Below are 21,731 nucleotides of genomic sequence, written 5' to 3'. Positions count from 1 at the left end.
AATTCAATACGAGTTGTAATATTCAATTTGAATGTCGGGCTTTTGGATATTGGTACCGAGCCGAACGTTAAGCGGCGATAATTTGTTCCTCCCCCTCCCAAACAAAAACACGTGAAGCGGTGAGTGGGATTGCATAACATATGTTGGATCTAAAGGCTAATCAGAGTTGCACACCCAAATAACAATCCAAAGAGGGAAGTCACTATTCTCTAATTTATAATCTATAGTTATACTATATTAAAATTGCCCAATATATGTAATTGAGTAATCACTATTCTCAAATTTATAAGTCCAAAAACAAGCTGCATCAAGCACAACTATCTCTGCAAGTAGTACAAAAACATAAACGTAAAGAACCTAGAGCAAATAGTGCTGACAGCTTATATGAAATAAAGTGGTTGATTAATTAGTAGTCAAACTTTCAAGGTTTGTATACATTTACCAAATGAAGGTCAAGGTGCTATACAAAGATCTAGCTCTGATGCAGTCCAACTGGTGACGAATCACATCAGAAGCCGAACCTATCAACCTCCTCATCTTCGTCCTCATCTATAGCATCTTCCTCTTCAGTATATATCCCCAAATCATCATCATCATCATCATCCATTTCCTCGTCCTCGTCTTCCTCATCCATCATACTTTTACTTGCTTCTTTGTCCTTCAAACCAGTGCTCAAGACTACAGTTTCTCCCCCAGATTTCTCCATGTCCCTCCTCAGTTTATCCATGCTCTCCTTCCTGCGGTCTTCCTCCAAACGTTGCTTCTCTTCACGTCTTTTATCAAGATCAGCCCTAAACAGTGCACGATACAATGAAGTTATTTGGTTAGTCATTTCAAACACCCTGCTATATATGCTAAATCAATAATAATGTAATAGTGAAGCAAACAAATAAAAAATATGTCAAGCTCGGACAATACTTGTATGTCTCCATGTATTCCTCTGCACTGGCTTCGACAGCATTAAAGAAGGCTTCCATTCCTACACCAGAAACTGCAGAAACTCCAACAGATTTTAAATTGTTGTAGAATTCATCTAGCACAAGAGAAAGGCTCTGAGTTAAAGTTGATGAGTACGAGTGATCTGAACTTGCGGCTGTTTGGAACGCCTCAAAATCCTCCATCCACTAGACACAATAAATTTCACAAAAGAAAAAAATGAACAACAAATAGATTTTACTAGTTAACCAGAACCTGATGTTAGTGAGTGAGTAGATCACAACATCCTATTATTAACCAAAAAAATGAAGTAACTAATCTAACCAACACATCTTTTTCAATAAAACTAAAGAAAATTCATTATAGATAAACAATACCTCCAAAGCAAACTGATGTGCTGCTACATCAACCTTGTTGAAAGTCAAGATGAGAGGTAACCTTGTCTTGTAGAGGATACTACAAGCATACAACATGTTGCTCATGAAAGTGGTGGGATCTTCTGAACGGGGTGTATCAACTACATAGGCAACTACAGTGGGAAATGTAGATGCAAAAGCTTCTGTAATGATAGCACCAGAAGCAGACCAGGTAAATATTTCAATCTGACCAGGGGTATCCACAAGAACATAGTCAAGTTGATCTGCCCGTTTCTCAATTACAGAAATTACCTGAAAATGAGGAGCATAAACATTAAATGATGTGGTGCAACTGTAAGACTAAAAACAAATGAGGACACAAATGAGCCACTAATCATGTACACAATACAATCTCAACTCAACTGTACCACCAAGAGCTTAATTAGGAAAAGTAAAACCAAAACATAAGATCAAAGAAGCTCAAGGAAGCTCTCTGCCTCAATAATTGAAAATGAAGCACGGATCATGTATTACTATACTACTATTATCAATCTTATTTGTATCACTAAATTAGTTATACAAATAAGATCTCAATACTAAATTAGTTATCAAATGTCAGTGTAGTGCATTCAGCCATGAAAGGGGGCAACTCCAACCAGGAACAGCACATAGCAAATTCTGAAACATGAAAAAAGCCTAAAAAACCTTAATCAAATTCAAACATGCAGACATAATTTCATTCAGTGTTGATAGGGTTTCGAGTCAGAAATTCGGGAGAGCATAATCAATAGGAAAATAACACTGAATCAAAGAAAAAGAGGCAGTGATTTGTATATAGAACAACCCCTGTGAAGGCCCAGATCTCACATTTAGAAATATAAATTAGTTATACAAATAAGATCACCCGATAAGAGTACTATGTCCTTGTGGGTAAAACTTAATTTAACAAGAATATCACAACTCACAATAGTTTCAGAGATTAATAAGCCAACTTTACCTCATCAAACTTGGTGGCAAACAAGTTCAGGGAAGTCAAAATTCCACCATTAGGGCCAAGGTTAAACTGCTTCATGACTTCTTTGTATTTAACAGTGTCTCTCACATCAATGTTAGCAGCATATGGGAGTGTCATGACGGCAGGATCGAGATTCACCACATAACCCCGAATGTCTTTCAAATGTGTATGGCATACCAACCTATGCATGAGTGTTGTCTTCCCACTCCCTAAAAACACAAATGAGATTTATTGCGAGTCTTTGTTCATAAAGCATAGTATTGTAAAAATGAAAAACAATTCCAACACTTAGCATATCAAATAATATAAAAGCAAAATCACCTGCCATTCCCACAACTATAATGATGACAGGTTTTCTTCTGAAGCTAGATGATCCACTCCCAGACGAAGATCCTTCAATATGCAACTTGTTCATATTCTCGGTGAGTTCCTCCTTTTCTTTGTCTTTTGCCTTCAAAATCGAACAAAACCAAAGAATGAGCATAAAAAAATCTCATCAAATTAAATAACATAGTTAGGGTTAATCCTTTATAGAAGAACAATTTAACTATCCTACGAGCCTAGTATGACCTAGTCGCGTGAAGTCAACAACGCAATCTAACGGCGAACTGAACTTCCCCGTTAAATAGTGGAATCGAATTTCAATTTACAGTATATTTCGTTTCCTAAGAGAGAGAACAGAGAAAAAAGTGGAAAGAGAGAAACGTGTTGGTTGTCGAGTTTGGCGTCTCTGGAACCGTTATCAGCGTTCATTTTCCGATTGAAGAGGTTATCTTCTCGGCGGTGTTGTTGCGACGGCGATGCGGAGAGAAATGAGACGACGCGTTCTGTTCTGCAGGTGAGGGCAGAGACGAAAGGGAAGTTGGGGTTTTACTTCTTTGCGCAATGAAAATGAGGGGTTATGAACGCAGCGTGCCGCTACGGAAAACGACACTACGTTTCGCCTGCTTTTATTTTGCCCTGACGAACTCCGACGAGAAGAAACCGAAAAATCCTGCGACCCACCCAAGACATTTAATAATTAATAATAAATAGATTATTGATTAATTTTAATCTTTTACTAACACTTAAGCTGTTTCCCTCCAAGTTGTTGTTAGGGGTGGAAATGAGCCGAATAGTTTATCCAAGACCTTTGGTTTGGCCTATATAAAGCTCGACTTGTTTACTATAAAAGTCAAACTTTTTAAAAAACCTTTTTAGATTAAAAAGCTAAACTCAAATTATAAAAAAAGCTTGTTAAACTTGACAAACTGTCTTGTTTAACTAATAATAATAATAACTTTATTTTATCAAATCATTTCATCTAGATCTTATTTTATCCAGATTTTATTTCATCTAAATTTTATTCCATTTATATTTTATTTTATCCAGATTTTATTCCATCTAGATTTTATTTCGTCCAGATTTTATTTCATTCAATCTTATTTTATTCAGATTTTATTTTATTTCGTTTATAGGTTTGTACTTAAAATATATTTGTGAGCTTTGGGACTGAGGACCTATATAATAGCATCAAGATTTTAGTTTAGGAATTTTTTTTTCAGAGAGGAGAATAATTTTAGAATTTTAGAATTCCAATTTTTATTACTGTTCATGCACACTGTTCACCTAGAATAAAATTCGTTTTCTGCAATTTTGTTTCGGCTTTAATCTACAATTTCATTTCTAGTGATTAATGAAAGGCTAAGTCTCCGGCATTGTTTTATCTTGAAGATCAAGTACAACTCTCTTTGAGGTTTTGTTATTACTATTGAATATTGATTGGTTTTTTCTCTTCACCAATTACTTTGTATTTGTTGCTACTAATCCATGCATGCTTAGTGTTTGATTAATTGTCTTTGTGCTTAATTTACGTTCATTTTTAATGATCAGTTTCGTTCATGATTAATTGGTGTATGTGTTGTTTAATCACGTAATGACAGCCTTCTGTTAATTTTCACTTAGTAATTTAATTTAGGGTTGGATTAAGTGGTTGAACTGACCTAGGATAAGAGACTTGCTTATGAATTAAGGGAAAACATGTTTTAATTCTGTTAATTTTTAATTCAAATTTGTTTGTTGTTTAATTTACACAAACAGATAACCCCCAATTCGTTACTGTTTTATTACTATCTGATGAACGTTTGGTTGACCATTGCTCGTTGGGAGACGACCTGGGATCACTTCCTAGATAATCATTTTTAATGTTTATTTGATTCGGGTACGGCCTCGATCAATAGTATATAAGATATGACTTGAGTAAACTAAGATGAAATTATTGTAGATATATATTTTTTTAAAATATTAAATATAATTATATATTCAAAAATTGGATTAAAAATTGTTAATTTAACTAATAATAATTTTTGTTTGGCTATATTAGTGTAAATCATCTCTAATCCATATATTTTTTAATATTATGCTATTTTTATTTTCTTTTGATATACTTTGTGTTTTAACGACTTGAATTCAATATAATTTTGTTTATCAATTATTTTTGGATTTGTATATTACTTATACGAAATTTTATAAGTTTCTTTTTTTAGTTAGTACTTCACTAGATTTGAAAATAATTAATTAGTCAAATACGTCTTTAAGCAAACTTTTAAATATGCTCGTGGGCCAAGCCAGACTTTTATGTAAGCCGAGCCGAGCCTTAAAAAAAAAAAGTCTATGACAGGTAATGAGTAAAGCTCAATCTTTACGGATTCAATTCAAGCCGAGTTTAAGCCTAATAAAGCTTGACTTGACTTGGCTCATTTTCATCCCTAGTTATTGTCGGCGTCTCGAATTCCCTTTCTTTTGAGTGTCCTCTTCTATTCTTGCCCTCATTGTATTTTACTTTTTTACTTGAAAAGGATGAAATAACCATATATTTTTAATTGAACTTGTACAACAAAATATACGATAAATTTAAATTTAAAATATTATAAATAAGAGGATGAAAGTAAAAAATAAACACAAAATCTTCTTCAAACACGGTGACGGTGACTGAGAGTTAAAAGAACAAAATAAAGGCAAATGTAAGCCAAACAAGAGAGAGGAAAATAAAATTATTCTCCATTTCAATAATAATAATAAAAAAAACATAATCACTCAGTCATTCGTATTGTCAATGTTTATCCTGGGAGTCACTGATCTTCAATCTTCTTCGAACCAGACATGCCCGTTGTTTCAACTCTGCGTTAAAAGTAAAATGTCTAAAAATTAATGCATTGATATTCTACATAACCAGAATTAAAGCACTTGACAGTTAACATGTAAACAAGAATGTAAACAAGAACATTTGCACTACATGCTAGCTGTCAGATACACTAGTTAACATTTCACACTAGATCCCGAAACAATGAATAAAACAAAGAAGGCCAAACCAAGAAGAAAATAAGAAACACAAGACTTGAACAAAAAAAAAGCATCATATGTTGCATTCAACCTTGAAAGGGGCAACTCCAACTAGGAACAGCATATGACAAATTCAAACATGCAAACACAGTTTCATTAACTGTTAAGTGGGCTTCAAGTCACAAGTTCGGGAGAGCATAATCGATAGGAAAATAACACTGAATCAAAGAAAAAGAGACAGAGATTTGTATATATTATAGAACAACCCCTACGAGGACCCAAGTCTCTCACATTATGAAATATAAATAAGTGGCTACCATCAAGACTAATCAACAAAAGTTTAGGTCCTCAATCCATGTATATCCAAAATTTCAGAAACAAATAGGCACATAAATCATAACTATGGCGAGGGTTATCAAATGTGTGTCAATGCAAATGCAAACTAGACTTGACTATGTGGAACAAACAAATATGCAGTGCAATAATGAAAAATTAGAACATCATGCCCAAACTTAAGCTTGAAAACTTTCATTGTTTCCAATGTAACTAACATAAAAAATATAGGGAGAAAGGAAAGAGCTCACCGAGGTGGCGGGGAACTGGCCCGGATATCGCTGTAGATACCAATTGTACATTGGTTCTCTATCAAGGATAGGAACTTGGCTCTGATGGCACGTTGTTCTAGAACAACAATTTTAACTATCCTGTTGCGTGAAGTCAACAACTTCTTTTTTCATTCATTTTAGTTCCTATTCATTACTCACTAATTAACTAGGTTGCGTGAAGTCAACTACACAAGCTAACCGTTAATATGGTTTCCAAAAGCGAAGATGTAAAATGTAGAAAGAGAAAAACGTGGGGTACCTCAGCGCCGGAAGAGTCGCCAGAATCCATTGCGGAAAAAAAAAGTATTATTTACTCTTATTAATTTCTCATACTTTTTTTTTTTGTTCTATCTTTTCTTTCTTTATCAATTTCAGTTTAAATGTTAACTCATTTTTATAATAATCACTTTAAATTAATGAATGAACATTCATATTTGTTTTCAAATGTTTCTCGTGACTTTTTTTAACTAACCAATAGGAAAACAAGTTCGGTAATTTTGTTGCAACCAATTTTTCTTTAAAAAGAAATACTTATTATATGTGGTTTTGGAGTTCCTTAATACTTTTGTCAAAAAAGAAAATACTAGTCTCTCTTTGGCAGACAGTAATTAGTAAATAATAACCGTACAATTAAATTTATTTTATATAATTAATTTATTCAAATTATTTAGTTGTGAATAATTATAATTGAAGAATGTTTTTTTTACGGAGTAATTAATTTTCTATGGGAGTAATTGCAGATTGTTATTCATCAGAAAGTGTGTGTTTACAAATTAAAGTGTTACACAAAACATTCCCGTTAGTTTTTAATTTTTTATTAGTTTAAAAACTCATTTAATTAGTTAATAAATAAGTTTTTTCTAGTAATTACTCTGTAGCTTTTAGTATTTTTTAAAACTTTACTTGAAATAATATTTTTTTAAACATTAATTTTTTATTTTTATATTTTTTTCACTTTATTTTTAATATATTTATTCATTTTTCTTGTTATATTTTTTAAATAAATTATGATTTTATTAATTTTTTTTTATCATTTTTTAACTGTTAATTTTATCGAATATTTATAATTTAATAAAATATATTCTCAATTTCTAACTATCAATTATTTTCTAGTTTTCAGCTAGATAGCTTTTCTATTAGTTCTACCCAAGATAGTTTTATTTGACTCGTCCATTATTATGCTTGATTAATAATTAGTAAAATGATTCTTTAAAAACAAGTTAATAATAAAAATTATAATTAATTGAATTTAATTATAACACGCTGATAGAGTAAATATTTTTTATATTCACATCCATCATAGATTCTTATGTCATATATAAAGTATTTTTTAATTGGTTGATAGTCTAAAATTTTCTATATCAATAATGTGTGAAATTTAAACTATTTATAAAATTATAAGTAATTAATGAGAAATGGGAATAGTTAAATTTTTTATAGGGGATGTGAATAGTTAAACTAGAGAGACAATAACGTTATTCTTACATTTAGCCCAAGGATGTTGAATCACTTTTAATGTTTACACCATTTTAAGGGCAATTTTTTCATCGTCAATTTTTTTTAATGCATATCAACCAAAAAACCTTTTTTTTACAGAAACCAAAAAACAATTTAAATCAAAATTATAATAACTTACTTCATAAACCTATATGCATCATTGCGTAAAAACAACGAACTCACAATATATTTGGTTTATATAATATCTAGCATACGCAATCTCAAACAAATGAAAATGACATATTGTGTATTGCACACGATTGAATAAACTTTTAGCAAAGACCACCCTTTTTTTTTACTAGATGTGTTTCAAAGTATCAATATTCCGATGCTTAACTATTATTGATTGAGTTGTAGCGTGTTTAAATAGATGTTATCATATTAATATAGTGTGATATACTTGATATGTAACATTATTCCTTAAGCATGTGATTAATGATTTGATTTTTTATTTGTACTCACAAAAAAATATTTATTAAAAAAGATAAATATTTTAAATGAATTTTAGTATCTCAAGGAATTAATTTTTATTTCTTGACCAAGTATATTTTTTTGTTCACATTCTCAATGAATGTATACATGGTTCAAAAAAAAGTGTACACATCCTTAAAGAGGTAGATGATTGTGAAAAAAAAGTGATAAATCTAACAAATGAAATGTTAAAAGAGAAGAGAGAAAAAAATATATGTAACATAAACATTAAAATTAAGGAATGGAAAATTAAAATTAACTATAAGAAGTATTTACACATCTCGTAAAAAAGAAGTATTTACACATAGAAATCTGGCTCAAGTGGTGTATATGCAAAAAATATGAACACTAAAAATTTAGTAATCCTAAATCGAAGTTGGTAATTGGTATGGCAGAACCAATTTTTTAGCAATTGAAATGGCAATAGCACACAGATTTTGCACATATCGGTTGGTATCCCTTAAAGGTGAAGTAGCCAGATTCCTAAATTTAGTATTGCATGACTCAGCTTCAATAATAGTAACATAAGCCTTTTGTTGTACAGCCCTATAATCACCTACGTCCATAGCATTTAGAGCCTCTCTCAAATGTACCTTGACTATCGTGTTGTATGAAACAAGACAATCTTTCAAGGCCATTTTTAGCTTAGGGTCCTCTGTTTGGCCATGAAACTTGGGTATATGTTCCAATGTTATAGAGGCATTAGCATTGACAATCTCAAGGGTTAAATGAGCAAAACCCGCAATATCTGCTTTAGATCTATGATGAATTGATGATCGCAAAGTCATGACACAAAGGTGATAATGAGGTGATTGGCGACATATTTGCTCTAACAAACTTGTGTGAGAGAGAATGGATTGAATTGGTGGAACAAAGAAGCCTAATGAAATGGATAACTGAAGGAGAATAAAAGTTGAGAAACTTGCAAGTATCATTTTTCTCCTAAACTCAAAACATAAAGGAAGATTATTGAATTGAATCACTTATTATAACATGCAATAATATGATTTATTAGAGGAATGACGCTAGTGGTCTATGTTTTCTACCATTTTTAGGAAATATTTTGACGGTTTCCTTTGTATTCGCTAACGAGGTGAAAGTGTGGCCTAAATGGTTTTGAATTCTAAATTATTAGCTTTACAAGCTTGCAAATTAGGGACAGAAAAATAGGTCTCTTTTTTTCCATGAACTTTTTGTTTTGGGTTAATCAGAAACCAATTAAATCCATGAAATCACAAAGAGACCGCGAGAATTTTAAATTTTAATTATGGATGCACCGATTTCCCTTATAAAACCATGCATACCAATTGCAGCTACCTATCTATCTATATCTGTATTATATAGTTTCAATTATTAAATTTATATATAGTATGATATACAATTAACTTAGATTTTTTTTTGACAAAAAATGCAATTAACTTAGATAGTATTATTAAACATTATATTTTTAGAATAAATATATTTATTAAATTTAATAAATACAATATATGTTTATTAGCAATTTCAAATAATAAGAGAATTCAATATACTACAATAAATATTTAATTCCAATAAAATAATAATTCCTAAATTTTAAAGAATCACAAAACACTAATGCAAAATAATTTTTTATAAATTATAAGTATTTTATAATTTTTTTATTGTAAAAAAAACACAAAATTGCATTAGTGACAGAGTTAAGGATAGATAAAGGGTTGAAACTTAAAAGTTGAAATGGAAAATTACTTAACGCAGAACAATATTTGCTTGGGTGCACCATAATTGCATTCCGGATTGAGTCCATATATAATACTTATAACATGGATTGTCCAATTTATAATACAATTGTGGTGCAGCAAAGCAAATACTATGGTGCTTTAAGTAATTAACGTTGAAATGGCAGAATTTGATAAACAGACACTAAAAATACTGAAAGGCCGAGATAAGGAAGGAGTGAGTGGGCTAGGTGGCTGGACCAGTAATAATAAAAATAAAAAGGCTGTTTCTATTTACACCTCAATTTTCTGGAAGTACATCCCTCTACCCCTTTCTACTATCCATTATACCCTTTTCTCTTAAAGATGTACATTCATTTTCCTCTTTGAAAATGTATTTTTGGAATTAAATATATCTATTCCCGAAATATATCTCCAAAACTATAATTTATAGTTCTAGAGATACACTTCCAAAATGGTATACATTATTCTAAAAGGACATTTTCGATAATAAAAAATCATACCAATCAAAGTACTTAAGAGTTTTCGAGGGTTGAGGCCTGAATAATTGACATAGACTTGGATTATAAAATGAATGAACATACTTAAAAGAAAAAACCATTGTCAAAAGCTTTACTTTACAAATACAATGTATAATAGATGAAATTAATCATGAACATACCTTGAAACATAGTGTCACATGAAGGAAAACACTAAATATTACATGTTCTGGATGAAAAAACAATATTATATAATTAATATATGGTGAAAATGGTTTAAAATCAAGGTTTAAAGAATAATAAAGATAGTATGAAAATAAAATTTTAGATAGGATTTAAATAATCCCAATGATAGGATAAAAATAAGACTAACAAACATGAGTAAAAGATAAACATTTATCTCGTTAATATATATATTTTTTTGTATTTCTCATTAACGATCTTAATTTTTAAATGATATTTTATTAAAAATCATATACCTATTTCGAAAGTATATCTTTGAAACTATAAATGATAGTTATAAGTATATTTAATTTTGAAAATATATTTAGTGTACATCTTTAAGGGAGAAGAGTATAGTTGGAGTTATGAGGGTGTACCTAGCGAAAAGGAGTGTAAATAGCAAGAGCCTAAGAAAAATGCTCCCGCAAAAACAAAACAAAACAAACACGAGATACTTTCTTCGTCGTCGTCGTCTCATTCGTGAGTAGTATTTATGAATTATGAATTTATGATTGTGTTGTGTCTAGTGGTGCATAGCAGCGTAAGCCAGAAAGACAAGAGGTGTCACTCCACCGGAGCAAAGGAACACATAACATAACCCACTTCTCCTTTTCTCTCTCTCTCTCTCTCACTATAGGGTTTCTGTTAGGGTTCCGCTCTGTTAAGCCAAGCTGGATAGACACAGAGGAGAACGTTACAACAACAACAATGATTTTCACAACAACAATAATAACTATCGTCACTCCAACAGGGGGGGCAACAACTCTCACTCGCGCTTCTCTGATTCTCCCATGAGCTACCACAACGCGCGCCAGAGCCCCGGGGGATTCCGCTCCGGCGCTGCTCCGCACCACCGCGCCTTCGATAGTCCCCCGCATCGCTCTCCCGGCAGGGGCGGAGGATTCCGGCCGATGGGCGCCGAGGGTCCCGCGGAATTCGGATTCAACGGCCACCAGGCGCCACCGCCGCTCGCTGGCCAGAAACGAGGGTTTCCTTTCTCCGGACGCGGTGGTGGTTCGCCCGGTGAGTTTTATTCACTTTTTCTCCTTTTCTCTTGTTTGGTTTGCGGTGTTGTTGCTACTGAAAATTGAGTCTTGAATAGAGAGTTTTTCGTTTTCCACGAATTTCAATTGCTGCGGTTGCTGTGTTGTAGTAATCATTGCAACTTCTTTGAGTTGCTATTGCTTTTATGGTCGCTTGAACATGGGGCATGTTGAGCGTGTTGCCTTTTGTTTTTCTTTTGGATATTGTTCAGGATATATGTTCTGTTTGGATAAACATTTTCAGCAATTAATTTTTTTTATAGGAGAAGTTCAATTTAACTTATGATGGGGGAAATTGATTTTAAATTATGGGAGAATTTTTTATTTTGTCTTAACCCTCCAGTTCATTAGGGGAAAGAGATGACAACTAATCCGGAGTTCGACCGAGAGATATAAGTAAAGCTTGACTAAGAATTGTTTCTGCCCAAGATCGAATTTGGGTAGTACCCGGACGATTCAATCTTAACTTCGGCACATTAACCACTTGTGCCTACTCACTTGGTATATGGAAGAAATTATTATAATTTATATGAGTAGTTAATTTCATTTTATTCTTTTTTTCTTCTCCTATAAGTACACATGGAGGACAGGAGGAAAGGAGTTTATTCAAACAGGAAAATAGTCTTTAAACTACTGGTAGGAGTTAGGGTTTAAGAGTGGTAATTTGATGGTCAGCAATCGGGTATTTTACATTGCTGCTCCTGGCATTTGTCTCTGTGAGAAGCAACAGTTATTTATTTATTTATTTTTGGGGGTGTTGGGATGCTGCAGCATTGTTTAGGGTTTATGTTGCTTTATAATTTACTTCCAGGGGAGGTTGGGAGGAGCTCCAATGATATGTGGTGATTGACTTGTTGTGTTGGTCTGAACTGGCAACTGATGGGAGGGATAAATCTTGGTGGTGGTTGTATGTTTTGTTGCAACCTTGAGTTGTTTCAGTTATTGTTGTAGTTTTTGCCTTGCTGTTTTTGTTGTCTCTCTAGTTTGGCAACAGTTATAGCATTGGTGTAATGGAAACAAATGACATGTTTTCCTCTTTCAGATCGTTTAGATGGTGGAAGTTTTGCCAAACTTTTTGTCGGATCTGTTCCCCGAACAGCCTCTGAAGAAGATGTAAGTTATATTGCCTAATATTTCTTATTTTCTGTACATTAAATGATATTGACTTTAGTTTAGTTTATTAATGATTAATTATCTCGTTACAATTTTTTCATGCCAGATTCGCCCTTTGTTTGAGGAACATGGGAACGTGATTGAGGTTGCCCTCATCAAAGATAAAAAGACAGGACAGCATCAAGGTATTTGTTATTTTTATATTATGAGACTATCTTGATTCATATACACTTTATTTCAGGTCCTTTGAGAGGCTGATGGTAGAGAAAATAAGCTCATCATCTTCTCAGTTTGTTTTTGCAACAAGTTCAGACTTGTTAGTATTGGTTCCACCTTTTTTTTCCTCATCCTGTCATACCTGAAGGAGCCACAACATGTAAATCTGTAAGGTGCTCTTTGTATAGCAGATGGGATCTTGGAGGACCAAAAAGATCCTGCTCTTGCAATTGTAGCTGTAATGGTGGGGGCACTACCAAATATTTGATTGTAGTTGGAGTGTCAGTTGCCATAGCTGTAGATTTTTTTATGTCAAAATTTTAGAAGTCAGTTATTGTACAGAGGGAACAGTGGAAAAACTTGGATTATTACATTTGAATGGTGTTAATCACTGAATCACAATGTATTACTGAAGGTTTAATGTTTCTCATATTTTGGTGAAATAAGCATTTATTGAATGAATGGCTTGGAATGTCGTATATGAGTTGGTTTAATGAAGTTGGGTTGACTAAATATGGATGATGATTGATATTAGTGCATGGTTTTGCTGGAATTCATACTTCATTAAAAATACCTTATTAGTGGCAGTATCTGCTGAAGATGTGATTGATGGCCGTTCATTTGTGTTTATGCAAAATCTAGGGCAAGTAGTTTTAGCGTTATTTTTATGCTTATGTGTTGGATTTGATGTTCGTATATGGTGCTTGTTTTGAACAATGATTTTGCTTCTTGGTGATGTGATGTCTGTGATTGTGTATAATGATGCAGCTCCTGTTGAACCCGAGCCATGTGGTTGTTTTGCAATTGGAAATGCATGGGTTTGGGAGAACAACAGTGATGATCTGTATATATTTTTATTTTAAAGTTATGGCAGGTATTGGATAAGTATTTCCACATTTGACTGGGTCCGCTGTCAATTGGTCCATCATACTTTTAATGACTATTCTATTGGTGAATAAAGTATTATGCTGGGAAATATAGTTGTTCAAATGGCCATCACAAGAATTTATTCCAAGCTTGTACAATATCCAGTTGCAGGAGAAAAGCAGTCTGTTTCTTATAATACATTACATTGGTGTTTAACTGTTTGAGTATGAATGCCATATCCAATGTCAGAAATCATCTGAATAGAATGTGTGCAACGTATAGGTGGAACCAAAATTCTAGTCCATGAAATATTGAAATTCTAGTGCCTTTCAAATAATCTATAAGAGCATTAAATCCATTTGGTCTGCAACTGATAGTTGTTTTTAGAAATGTTTGTGAGGAATATAGAATCAAGTATACTCTAATAAGATTATTGTCTAACTATAATGTGATATCTTGATGGTTGGATGATTTTTGCCTCATCGCTTGTGATGAGATTATCTTGGAGGTCAACTAAAATTTTTATGAGATCTTAATCTTTGGGATCATCTGGCTTTGATGCCTTATGAAAAATTAGGTGTTCAAATATAATTTGGTTGATCTATCCCCTTATGAATTCTCTTTAGTCTCTTGTCTTCTCCCAAATAGTTGTTACAAAATACACCAGAAGAATCAATCTAATTTGTTTGAAGAGTAATTAGTAAAGACTATGAGTACCTGGGCCTTAATTTTTTACAGTTACTGTCAGCCATTGATTATCCGGGCTTGTGACTGCTAAGTATTTTTAAGCAAAAAAAGGTTTAATATAGAATCACATTAAGTTTTTTGCTGTCATTTTTGCCAAATTTCTTAATTTGTGGATCTATTTTTATTGATACCTATTGCCTGGGGGGGGGGGGGTATTTTAATGAAACTGGTATAAAGTATCTTTGTTATGCAGGTTGTTGTTTCATAAAATATGCTACCTCAGAAGAAGCTGATCAGGCAATTAGAGCATTGCACAATCAGCATACTCTTCCTGGAGTGAGTTGTGCTTCTGAATTCTAGATAGTAAATAGTGAGGCAGCTTATAGTTAGTAATTTTCTGACACTTGTATCTTATTATTTAGGGTGTTGGTCCAATCCAAGTGCGATATGCTGATGGTGAACGGGAACGCCTCGGTAACTATTTATATTTATTGACATTGATAGGCTTGAAAACTCTTACCGCCACATGTTTAGTATGCACAAGGCTTAATTAAAAATACTGTTAAGGTATCCATAATCATATTTAAAACGTATCTAGAGTTCTCTGGAGTCTGGCCTGATTGTCAATCTTCTGCATCAGGGGGCCTTATGAAACCTGATCAAATGTTTGAAACATCTTTTATATATGGAAACTTGTGTCTTAATTTATCAATTGGAGTAAAGGGACTTTATAATTGTCCCTTTTATTAACTTCATTCATATGTTCTAAACCTCCTGTCTACATTGTAGTTGTTTCACTTATTATTTTATCAAAATATATTTAAAACTGCTACTGAAATTTACTTTTGGGTTAGAACAGCTAATTAGTTGATAAGGAAAAAAAACTTGTGATACTATTTTCATCTGAACATGTTCCAAAGCTAATTTTTGTTAAAAATAGGTTGTTCTAGGGGAAGAATTTATGTATGGATGTGCTTTTTGTATTTGTGAGTGCATCATTGTTATTAGTCATCTGATGATTGTACTTACTGTTTCATGTTTATGCAAATTAATTTATATAATAGGTGCTGTTGAGTACAAATTATTTGTGGGCTCTCTGAACAAACAGGCTACCGTAAAGGAAGTTGAGGAAGTATGTTTCCTGCTGCAATCAAACTTTACACTAGAGACTCTTATTTTCAGTGGGACAGTTTTTTTATTGTTGTCTTGCACAAGGGAAACTTTGGCACAAGGGGACTGATGTCTGTGATTAATGAATTGATAATTTCTCTATTAAATATTTAATATCTCTCTAGTATTATATCAAACTTACTGTTTTTATTAACATGGAACTAATTGATGGTGTCTCACTCTCTTGCATCAGATTTTCTCAAAATATGGCCGGGTTGAAGATGTTTATCTTATGCGTGATGAGAAGAAACAAAGTCGTGGTATGTTTCCTACCTATATGGGATATTAGCTGGAAACTGGGTAGGGGATGGTGGTGAAATCATGGGGGTGAGGGTTTGGTTTCCGTGCTTCAGTTTCATAATTGTTCTTGAAGAAAGTATGAATTGGTTGGTGTATGAGTGGTATTGTTTTTGACTGTTCCCTTCAATGTTTGGAGGCATCATAATTTTTTATTTTTCGGTTACTTCTTTTTGTGTCTCTGTGTGTTTGTGTTTGATCTTTGATGGCAATACAGAATAGATAATATTTTCCCTTATTTTGGCTGAAGGATGTGGTTTTGTTAAATACTCACACAGAGATATGGCTCTGGCAGCAATTAATGCGCTTAATGGAATCTACACAATGAGAGTAAGAAAAAATATATCTTTTTTCTCTTTTAATAATTCTTTTTATGAAAGCATTCTGGCTAATCTTGCATTTTTCTGCATAGGGTTGTGAGCAGCCACTTATTGTCCGGTTTGCTGATCCTAAAAGGCCTCGCCAAGGAGATTCCAGGTTTGTCATAGCTAATTTATAATCCTTAAGCATAAAAGTTCCTTCTACAGCTAATTAATTAAATAAAGCATGGAGCCATGGACTGTTTAAACCTGAGCCACAAATTGGCTTATGAATATGAAATCAAGCCTAGGCAAGAAGCATTTTTTTTAGTTGGCAGTTTGTATTTATACAATAGTTCTGGTATGTTTGCTTTCTTCAGTCTGGTTAGCCCACATTTTCAAAGGGAACTGTTCAAATGGAAGAGGTCTAAAACAAGGCTAGTATTTGCTGTATAAGTTGTCAAAAGGGATTTTTCTTCGATCCTGGTCTTTTACTCCAACAAGTTGTTTATTCATTGTTGGGACTTATTTACTTTTTGTTCCTCAGGGGTGAAGGGAAGGAATTTCTCTTTCATTTCAGACTTGAATTACATAAGGAACTTTGACGTAATAATATTCTTGACATATTTGTGTGTAGTATGAATCAGCTGCTGCACTGATGCAAAAATAAAGATACATAAGTAAACAAGTCTGTCGATACCAAACTGTTGTTTGACCTTGTATCTTTTTAGATATTCTATTATTCGAATGCATGCTATGCTTATATCAGCCAGAGGTTTTTAAAATTGTTTGGCTTGCTTCAGGGGTCTTGCTTTTGGAGGCCCAGGATTTGGTCCTAGATTTGATGCACCAGGCACAAGGTAGCCTCCCCACCTTTACTTCCCTCTACCTTTTGCATGGTTCCTCTATTATATTCTTGTCATGTTAGGACTTGTTACAATGATTTCTTCTGTAATTCCTATTTGCAGACATCCATCCAATATTACGGATCCTATTGGTGATCGTATGCCTCCCCCTAATGCTTGGCGTCCCATGCATCCGCCAAATGTGGGGCCACCTTCTAATGCTGGTCTTCAGGGCATGGGGCCACCGTTGATTTCAAGATCTGGTGACATGGCATTGCCTACAAATGCGGTAAGTATAAATTTGGTTCACTCTAAATCCTAATATCTAATGCAAAATGCCTCCCCAACCCAATTTCATTTTTTTAAAATGTTGTGCTACTGAATTCTTATTGTTGCTTTATTTTGCATGGTCTGTGGATGCTATGATTTCTTGGTGCTAAACTGTTAGCACTCAGCAGATTACCATTAAGTTTGGCCAAGTAGAGCATGAACATTACTATTGTTTCTTGTCAACTAATGTATTCAGAAGAGTGATAAAAACAATGTTTGAGTTTTATGTGTAAGCATAGATTATAGATATAATCTTGAATATGCATATTATTCACTTAAATCCTTCAATTTAAATACATTTATGGCTGCCTTCTGGATATTTTATGAAGTGAGAGGCAGCTAAGTTGTTTCTTGTCTTTTTGTAAAACATGAAAGCTCCACTATCTCAAGAATGAAACTGCACCGTCTCATTACCTTTTTTTGTAAAAAATAAATAAATAATGGGATTAACTTAGTCAAGAGGGGGGTGAGCCTTGAAGCAGCAGTAAGGTGCAACCTTGTGAGTTGAAGGCCATGGGTTCAAATCTTGGAAATAATCTTTCCAATTTCGAGGTAAGGCTGCATACATCTACCCTTTCCAAACCCCACAAGGTGGGAGCAACCTTGTGACTTGTGGAGGCCCCAGGTTCATATATAGAGATGAAAATAACCTCTGCTTGCGGGGTGAGGTTGTGTACATCTACTGACACTATTATTGGGTAAAATGCAAGTGGATTCTACTAAATAGGGAATAGTACCTGCCAAACAGGGAGTGAAAACCAACATCATTTAGTGGGACCGATTGCATTTCACCTTACCAATAGGATGTTGGGAAGGGTGTGCTGCTAGAATTTTTCCTATAATATATTTAAATTTGAATTAAATTGGACATTTGAGAAAATATTGGCCACTAATTGCTGGTTAGATGCATTTGTTTGTGTTACTGTTCCACCATTTTAATTTATTTATTTTTCAAGTATTAGTATTTTGCTCTTCACAACATCTGTTGCTTATACTAATGCTTGAACAATTATAGGGCGGTCCTATGACTAGCTTGGGAGGCCCCATAGATGGTCGTTTTCAAGTTCAGTCTATGCCGATGTCACAACAGGTATATTTGTCTAATAAGATTCTCAGCATACAATTGTGATTAATTAATAATTAGGCTTCACTTCCTCTTTGGTAGCTTGGAACATATTAGTAGATTTATTTTACTTTCAGAATTTCAATCAGCCCATGCCACAAATTCCACCAGTCAATCAACAAATATCACCATTGCAGAAACCTGTTCAGTCATCCCAGGAACTGCCACATTCCCACCAGTTATACCCTCAAGCACCAGTTCCCTATCCACAAACATCTCTTAGGCAGCATGCCCAGCCACAACTTCCTCTTCCATCTCAGCAGGTACATGGAGTAAGTGGACAGTTTCCAACTTCTCAGCCCCAAACTCAACAGAGTGCTTTGTCTGCTGCAATTCCTCAGACCAATCTTGAAACCGGCATGCAATCTAATGCTGCACTAACTACTCCAAATCAACAGCAAGTTCCTCCCTCTGTGCAGCAGCAGCCACTTCAGCAATCCCCTTCTCCGTTAGCTCAGATGTTGTCACAACAAACACAGACTTTGCAAGCAAGCTTTCATTCATCTCAGCAGGCCTTCTCCCAGCTTCAACAACAATTACAAATGATGCAACCTTCTAGTCAAGCATTAACATTCCAGCAAAATGCAGAAGCTACCAAAAAGCAGGTATTTTTTGTTAAATTCTCTGCCATAATTAGATTTTAATTTGAATTCTATCAAGGTTTCACAAATTGATCTGTATTCTTGCTTAATTTGCTTTGGTCAGACTGATCTATGAAGTTTGGTTCAAATCAGTTCTACTACATTTTTTTTATATTTGCAACTTTTCCATGGATTGTATTCTTTAAATTGATTTTTTGATTTGTTAAGACTTTTTGGTGTCTAACTAGACTGGTTGTGGACATAAAACTTTTTTTTCCTCATGATGCTAGGATGTATCATTTATAATTTTCTAGGGTGTATTAAAGGATGCTTTCAACCTTTCATAATTATGATTATGTGCCAATTTTCTATTTTTGTAGTCTCAATGGGCTGGGCCTGGGACTGCTGTAGCACAAGCAGTGGCCAGCACTCGTGCAGCTGCACCTGCTGCAGATGTGCCTTCATCCACACCTGCTAATTCTGCCTTACCAGCAATAAACCAGAACATGGCTCTTGTCAAATGTAATTGGACAGAACATATATCTCCTGAGGGCTTCAAGTACTACTATAATAGTGTCACTGGTGAAAGTCGGGTAGGAATTTATGAGTTGCCATTGTTTTAGCTATTTTAATTATACCTGTGGAACTAACGTTCACTGGAACCAACCTACAGTGGGAGAAACCTGAGGAGTTGGTATTATATGAACAGAAAAAGCAACAGCAAAGGCCATCTGTTCAGCAGTCTCAAACTCAGTCACAACCTTCAATACTACCTGCCCAGCAAGTTCCCCAAATCCAACATGTTCAGCCCCAAAGTCATCTCCAAGGACAAGTTCTCCACCAGCAACAAATACAGCATCCTTCTTCTTTGTCTTCTTCGGTAAGCATCTGACATATTGACGTACTCCCTTTTGACATTGAAAAGTGATTTTGTATTACTGACTTTCCTTTGGTCCTATTCTAGTTCCAGGCATATGGAGTTACGGGCCCTCAAAATGTTCAGGTAACACTATTTTAGTTAACATTTGTTTAACGGTAATAAAAGCTCTGTATGATGTGCCTCGTGGTCTATGCATGTAGCCCCCTGTTGCTAATGTTCAAGTGTCTGATTTTTGTTGTGTATGACTGAAAGTTGTTTGGCTTTTCAGGAAGTGGGATATAAACAGTTACAGGCATCGGTTATTTCTGCTGGTGATCCAGGACGCTACTCACAGGTATTACAAGTTTCACTTCTCACACTGTTCATAAATTTTATCATGCCCTCTTTACTCTAATGATAATTCCTGATCCCTTTTCAGGGTATTCATTCTACACAAGAATTGATGTGGAAAAATAAGCCTGCAGGTTCCCATCCTTGAGCTTTCTTATCTATCTTATCCTCTCAATGCTTGCATGCACAAACCACATGAAAACCAATGCATAGAAGAATAATTTGTTTTGAATTTAGATAATGTCACATTTTATATTTAACTTTAGTTTGGAGAAGGTGGAATACTTAAATGCATTTGCTATGAATGTTGAAGAGCGGATTGTCAGACTAGGCTATGTTTCTACTTTTGTTTATTATTTTTATAATTTCAATGCTAACTTACGGTATCTTTTTTTCACCTGCAGGAGTTTGAACTTTGATGGGTTGAGCTTGAGGCGGCTAATACAGATGTCACAGCTTCAAAAGGTAGGGACAACCATCTTCATTTTGATGCTTCAAAAAGGTAGGGGACTACCGTCTTCATTTTGATCCCATGTGACATGTAACAATTTATTTGCATTGGCGAGTTATTTTGGCCCTCGTTGTCGAGGTTTCACTATCTGGCTCAGCACTAAGGATGTGGGATTCAAAATACATGGCAGGGGAAATGCCCTACCCAGATCGTTCTGTCCCATAATATTTGCTTAAATATAAATTTTAACCATTAATTTTAGGGACACATCTTACAAAATTTTTAGGTGCTTGCAGTGATGGTTTCCTAATAAAATAATAACGGTTATTGAGAAGAGCATCTAAGCGTTTGTCTCAAGTGTTTTCTGTGACATGCTCATGTTCTGGGACAACAGTAGTGTTGCCTTTTGCAACATAGCACGCCAGGAGAGATTCGTACCTTCTCGTAGCAGTGTCGAGCTTAAGGAATTAATGGCTTTCATTCACGTGCGCTTACAAAAATTTAACTAAAGCTCGATTTAACTAATAAAAGTCATTTTTGGTTTACAATAAAATTGTATATCTTTCTTTTAAGCATTCCAGTGATGGAAAAATATCTTAAACGGATAAATATAACTAAAGATGAGTTTATCTTTACATAATATAACAGAAAAATGAAACTTTTTTTCCTTAAAAAAAAATCCTTTTTTTAACTTTCTTTTATCTATTTAGGGGCTAGGGCAAAAGTGAGCCCTCACATCTTATTTTTATTTTCTCAATTTTTTTTTTTACCTTTTTCATTTTTTTTAATTCGTTTCACATTTTAATTTTCTCGTTTTATTTTTTTATTTTTTGAGACAATTAAATTTTCACAAGACGTTTTTATTGTTTACAAGTATAATTA

At 33.8% G+C, this 21,731-nt stretch overlaps 3 protein-coding genes and 1 long non-coding RNA gene across 6 annotated transcripts; 1 reads left to right on the top strand and 3 right to left on the bottom strand.

Moving 5' to 3' along the window:
* Nucleotides 1–251: 251 nt before the first annotated feature.
* Nucleotides 252–3,317, bottom strand: LOC114393725 (GPN-loop GTPase QQT2-like). 2 transcript variants are annotated; one of them, XM_028355144.1, is made up of 6 exons: nt 2,878–3,317; nt 2,629–2,758; nt 2,290–2,516; nt 1,314–1,604; nt 919–1,124; nt 252–791 (listed from the first exon to the last, which is right to left on the bottom strand). In XM_028355144.1, the coding sequence occupies exons 2-6, from the start codon at nt 2,720–2,722 to the stop codon at nt 509–511; spliced, it is 1,101 nt and encodes a 366-aa protein (XP_028210945.1). In that variant the 5' UTR covers nt 2,723–2,758; nt 2,878–3,317; the 3' UTR covers nt 252–508. The 2 variants fall into 2 exon arrangements, with proteins under 2 accessions (XP_028210945.1, XP_028210944.1); XM_028355143.1 differs by having other exon boundaries at nt 3,013–3,317.
* A 2,006-nt stretch (nt 3,318–5,323) lies between these two features.
* Nucleotides 5,324–6,295, bottom strand: LOC114392117. Its single transcript, XR_003662248.1, has 2 exons — nt 6,213–6,295; nt 5,324–5,466 (listed from the first exon to the last, which is right to left on the bottom strand). It is a non-coding gene; the product is annotated as an uncharacterized LOC114392117 (long non-coding RNA).
* Nucleotides 6,296–8,566: 2,271 nt separating this feature from the next.
* On the bottom strand, nt 8,567–8,989 carry LOC114393484. The gene has a single exon (XM_028354840.1). The coding sequence runs from the start codon at nt 8,987–8,989 to the stop codon at nt 8,567–8,569; it is 423 nt and encodes a 140-aa protein (XP_028210641.1).
* Nucleotides 8,990–11,090: 2,101 nt separating this feature from the next.
* LOC114392763 (flowering time control protein FCA-like) lies at nt 11,091–21,144 on the top strand. Of its 2 annotated transcripts, none has more exons than XM_028353987.1 (19): nt 11,091–11,640; nt 12,703–12,773; nt 12,880–12,958; nt 14,797–14,879; nt 14,966–15,017; nt 15,608–15,675; nt 15,907–15,973; nt 16,261–16,340; nt 16,423–16,487; nt 17,113–17,169; nt 17,278–17,443; nt 18,500–18,574; nt 18,745–19,212; nt 19,569–19,781; nt 19,862–20,068; nt 20,153–20,191; nt 20,337–20,402; nt 20,487–20,532; nt 20,803–21,144. In XM_028353987.1, exons 1-19 carry the CDS (start codon nt 11,409–11,411, stop codon nt 20,808–20,810), a joined length of 2,142 nt encoding a protein of 713 aa, XP_028209788.1. In that variant the 5' UTR covers nt 11,091–11,408; the 3' UTR covers nt 20,811–21,144. The 2 variants fall into 2 exon arrangements, with proteins under 2 accessions (XP_028209788.1, XP_028209787.1); XM_028353986.1 differs by having other exon boundaries at nt 18,685–19,212.
* Nucleotides 21,145–21,731: the final 587 nt, after the last annotated feature.

The sequence above is a fragment of the Glycine soja genome, chromosome 17 (genome assembly GCF_004193775.1).
Source record: "Glycine soja cultivar W05 chromosome 17, ASM419377v2, whole genome shotgun sequence".
Classification (NCBI taxonomy): domain Eukaryota; kingdom Viridiplantae; phylum Streptophyta; class Magnoliopsida; order Fabales; family Fabaceae; genus Glycine; species Glycine soja.
Note: the sequence above shows the minus strand (reverse complement) of the source record. Positions and strands in the feature narration are given on the sequence as shown.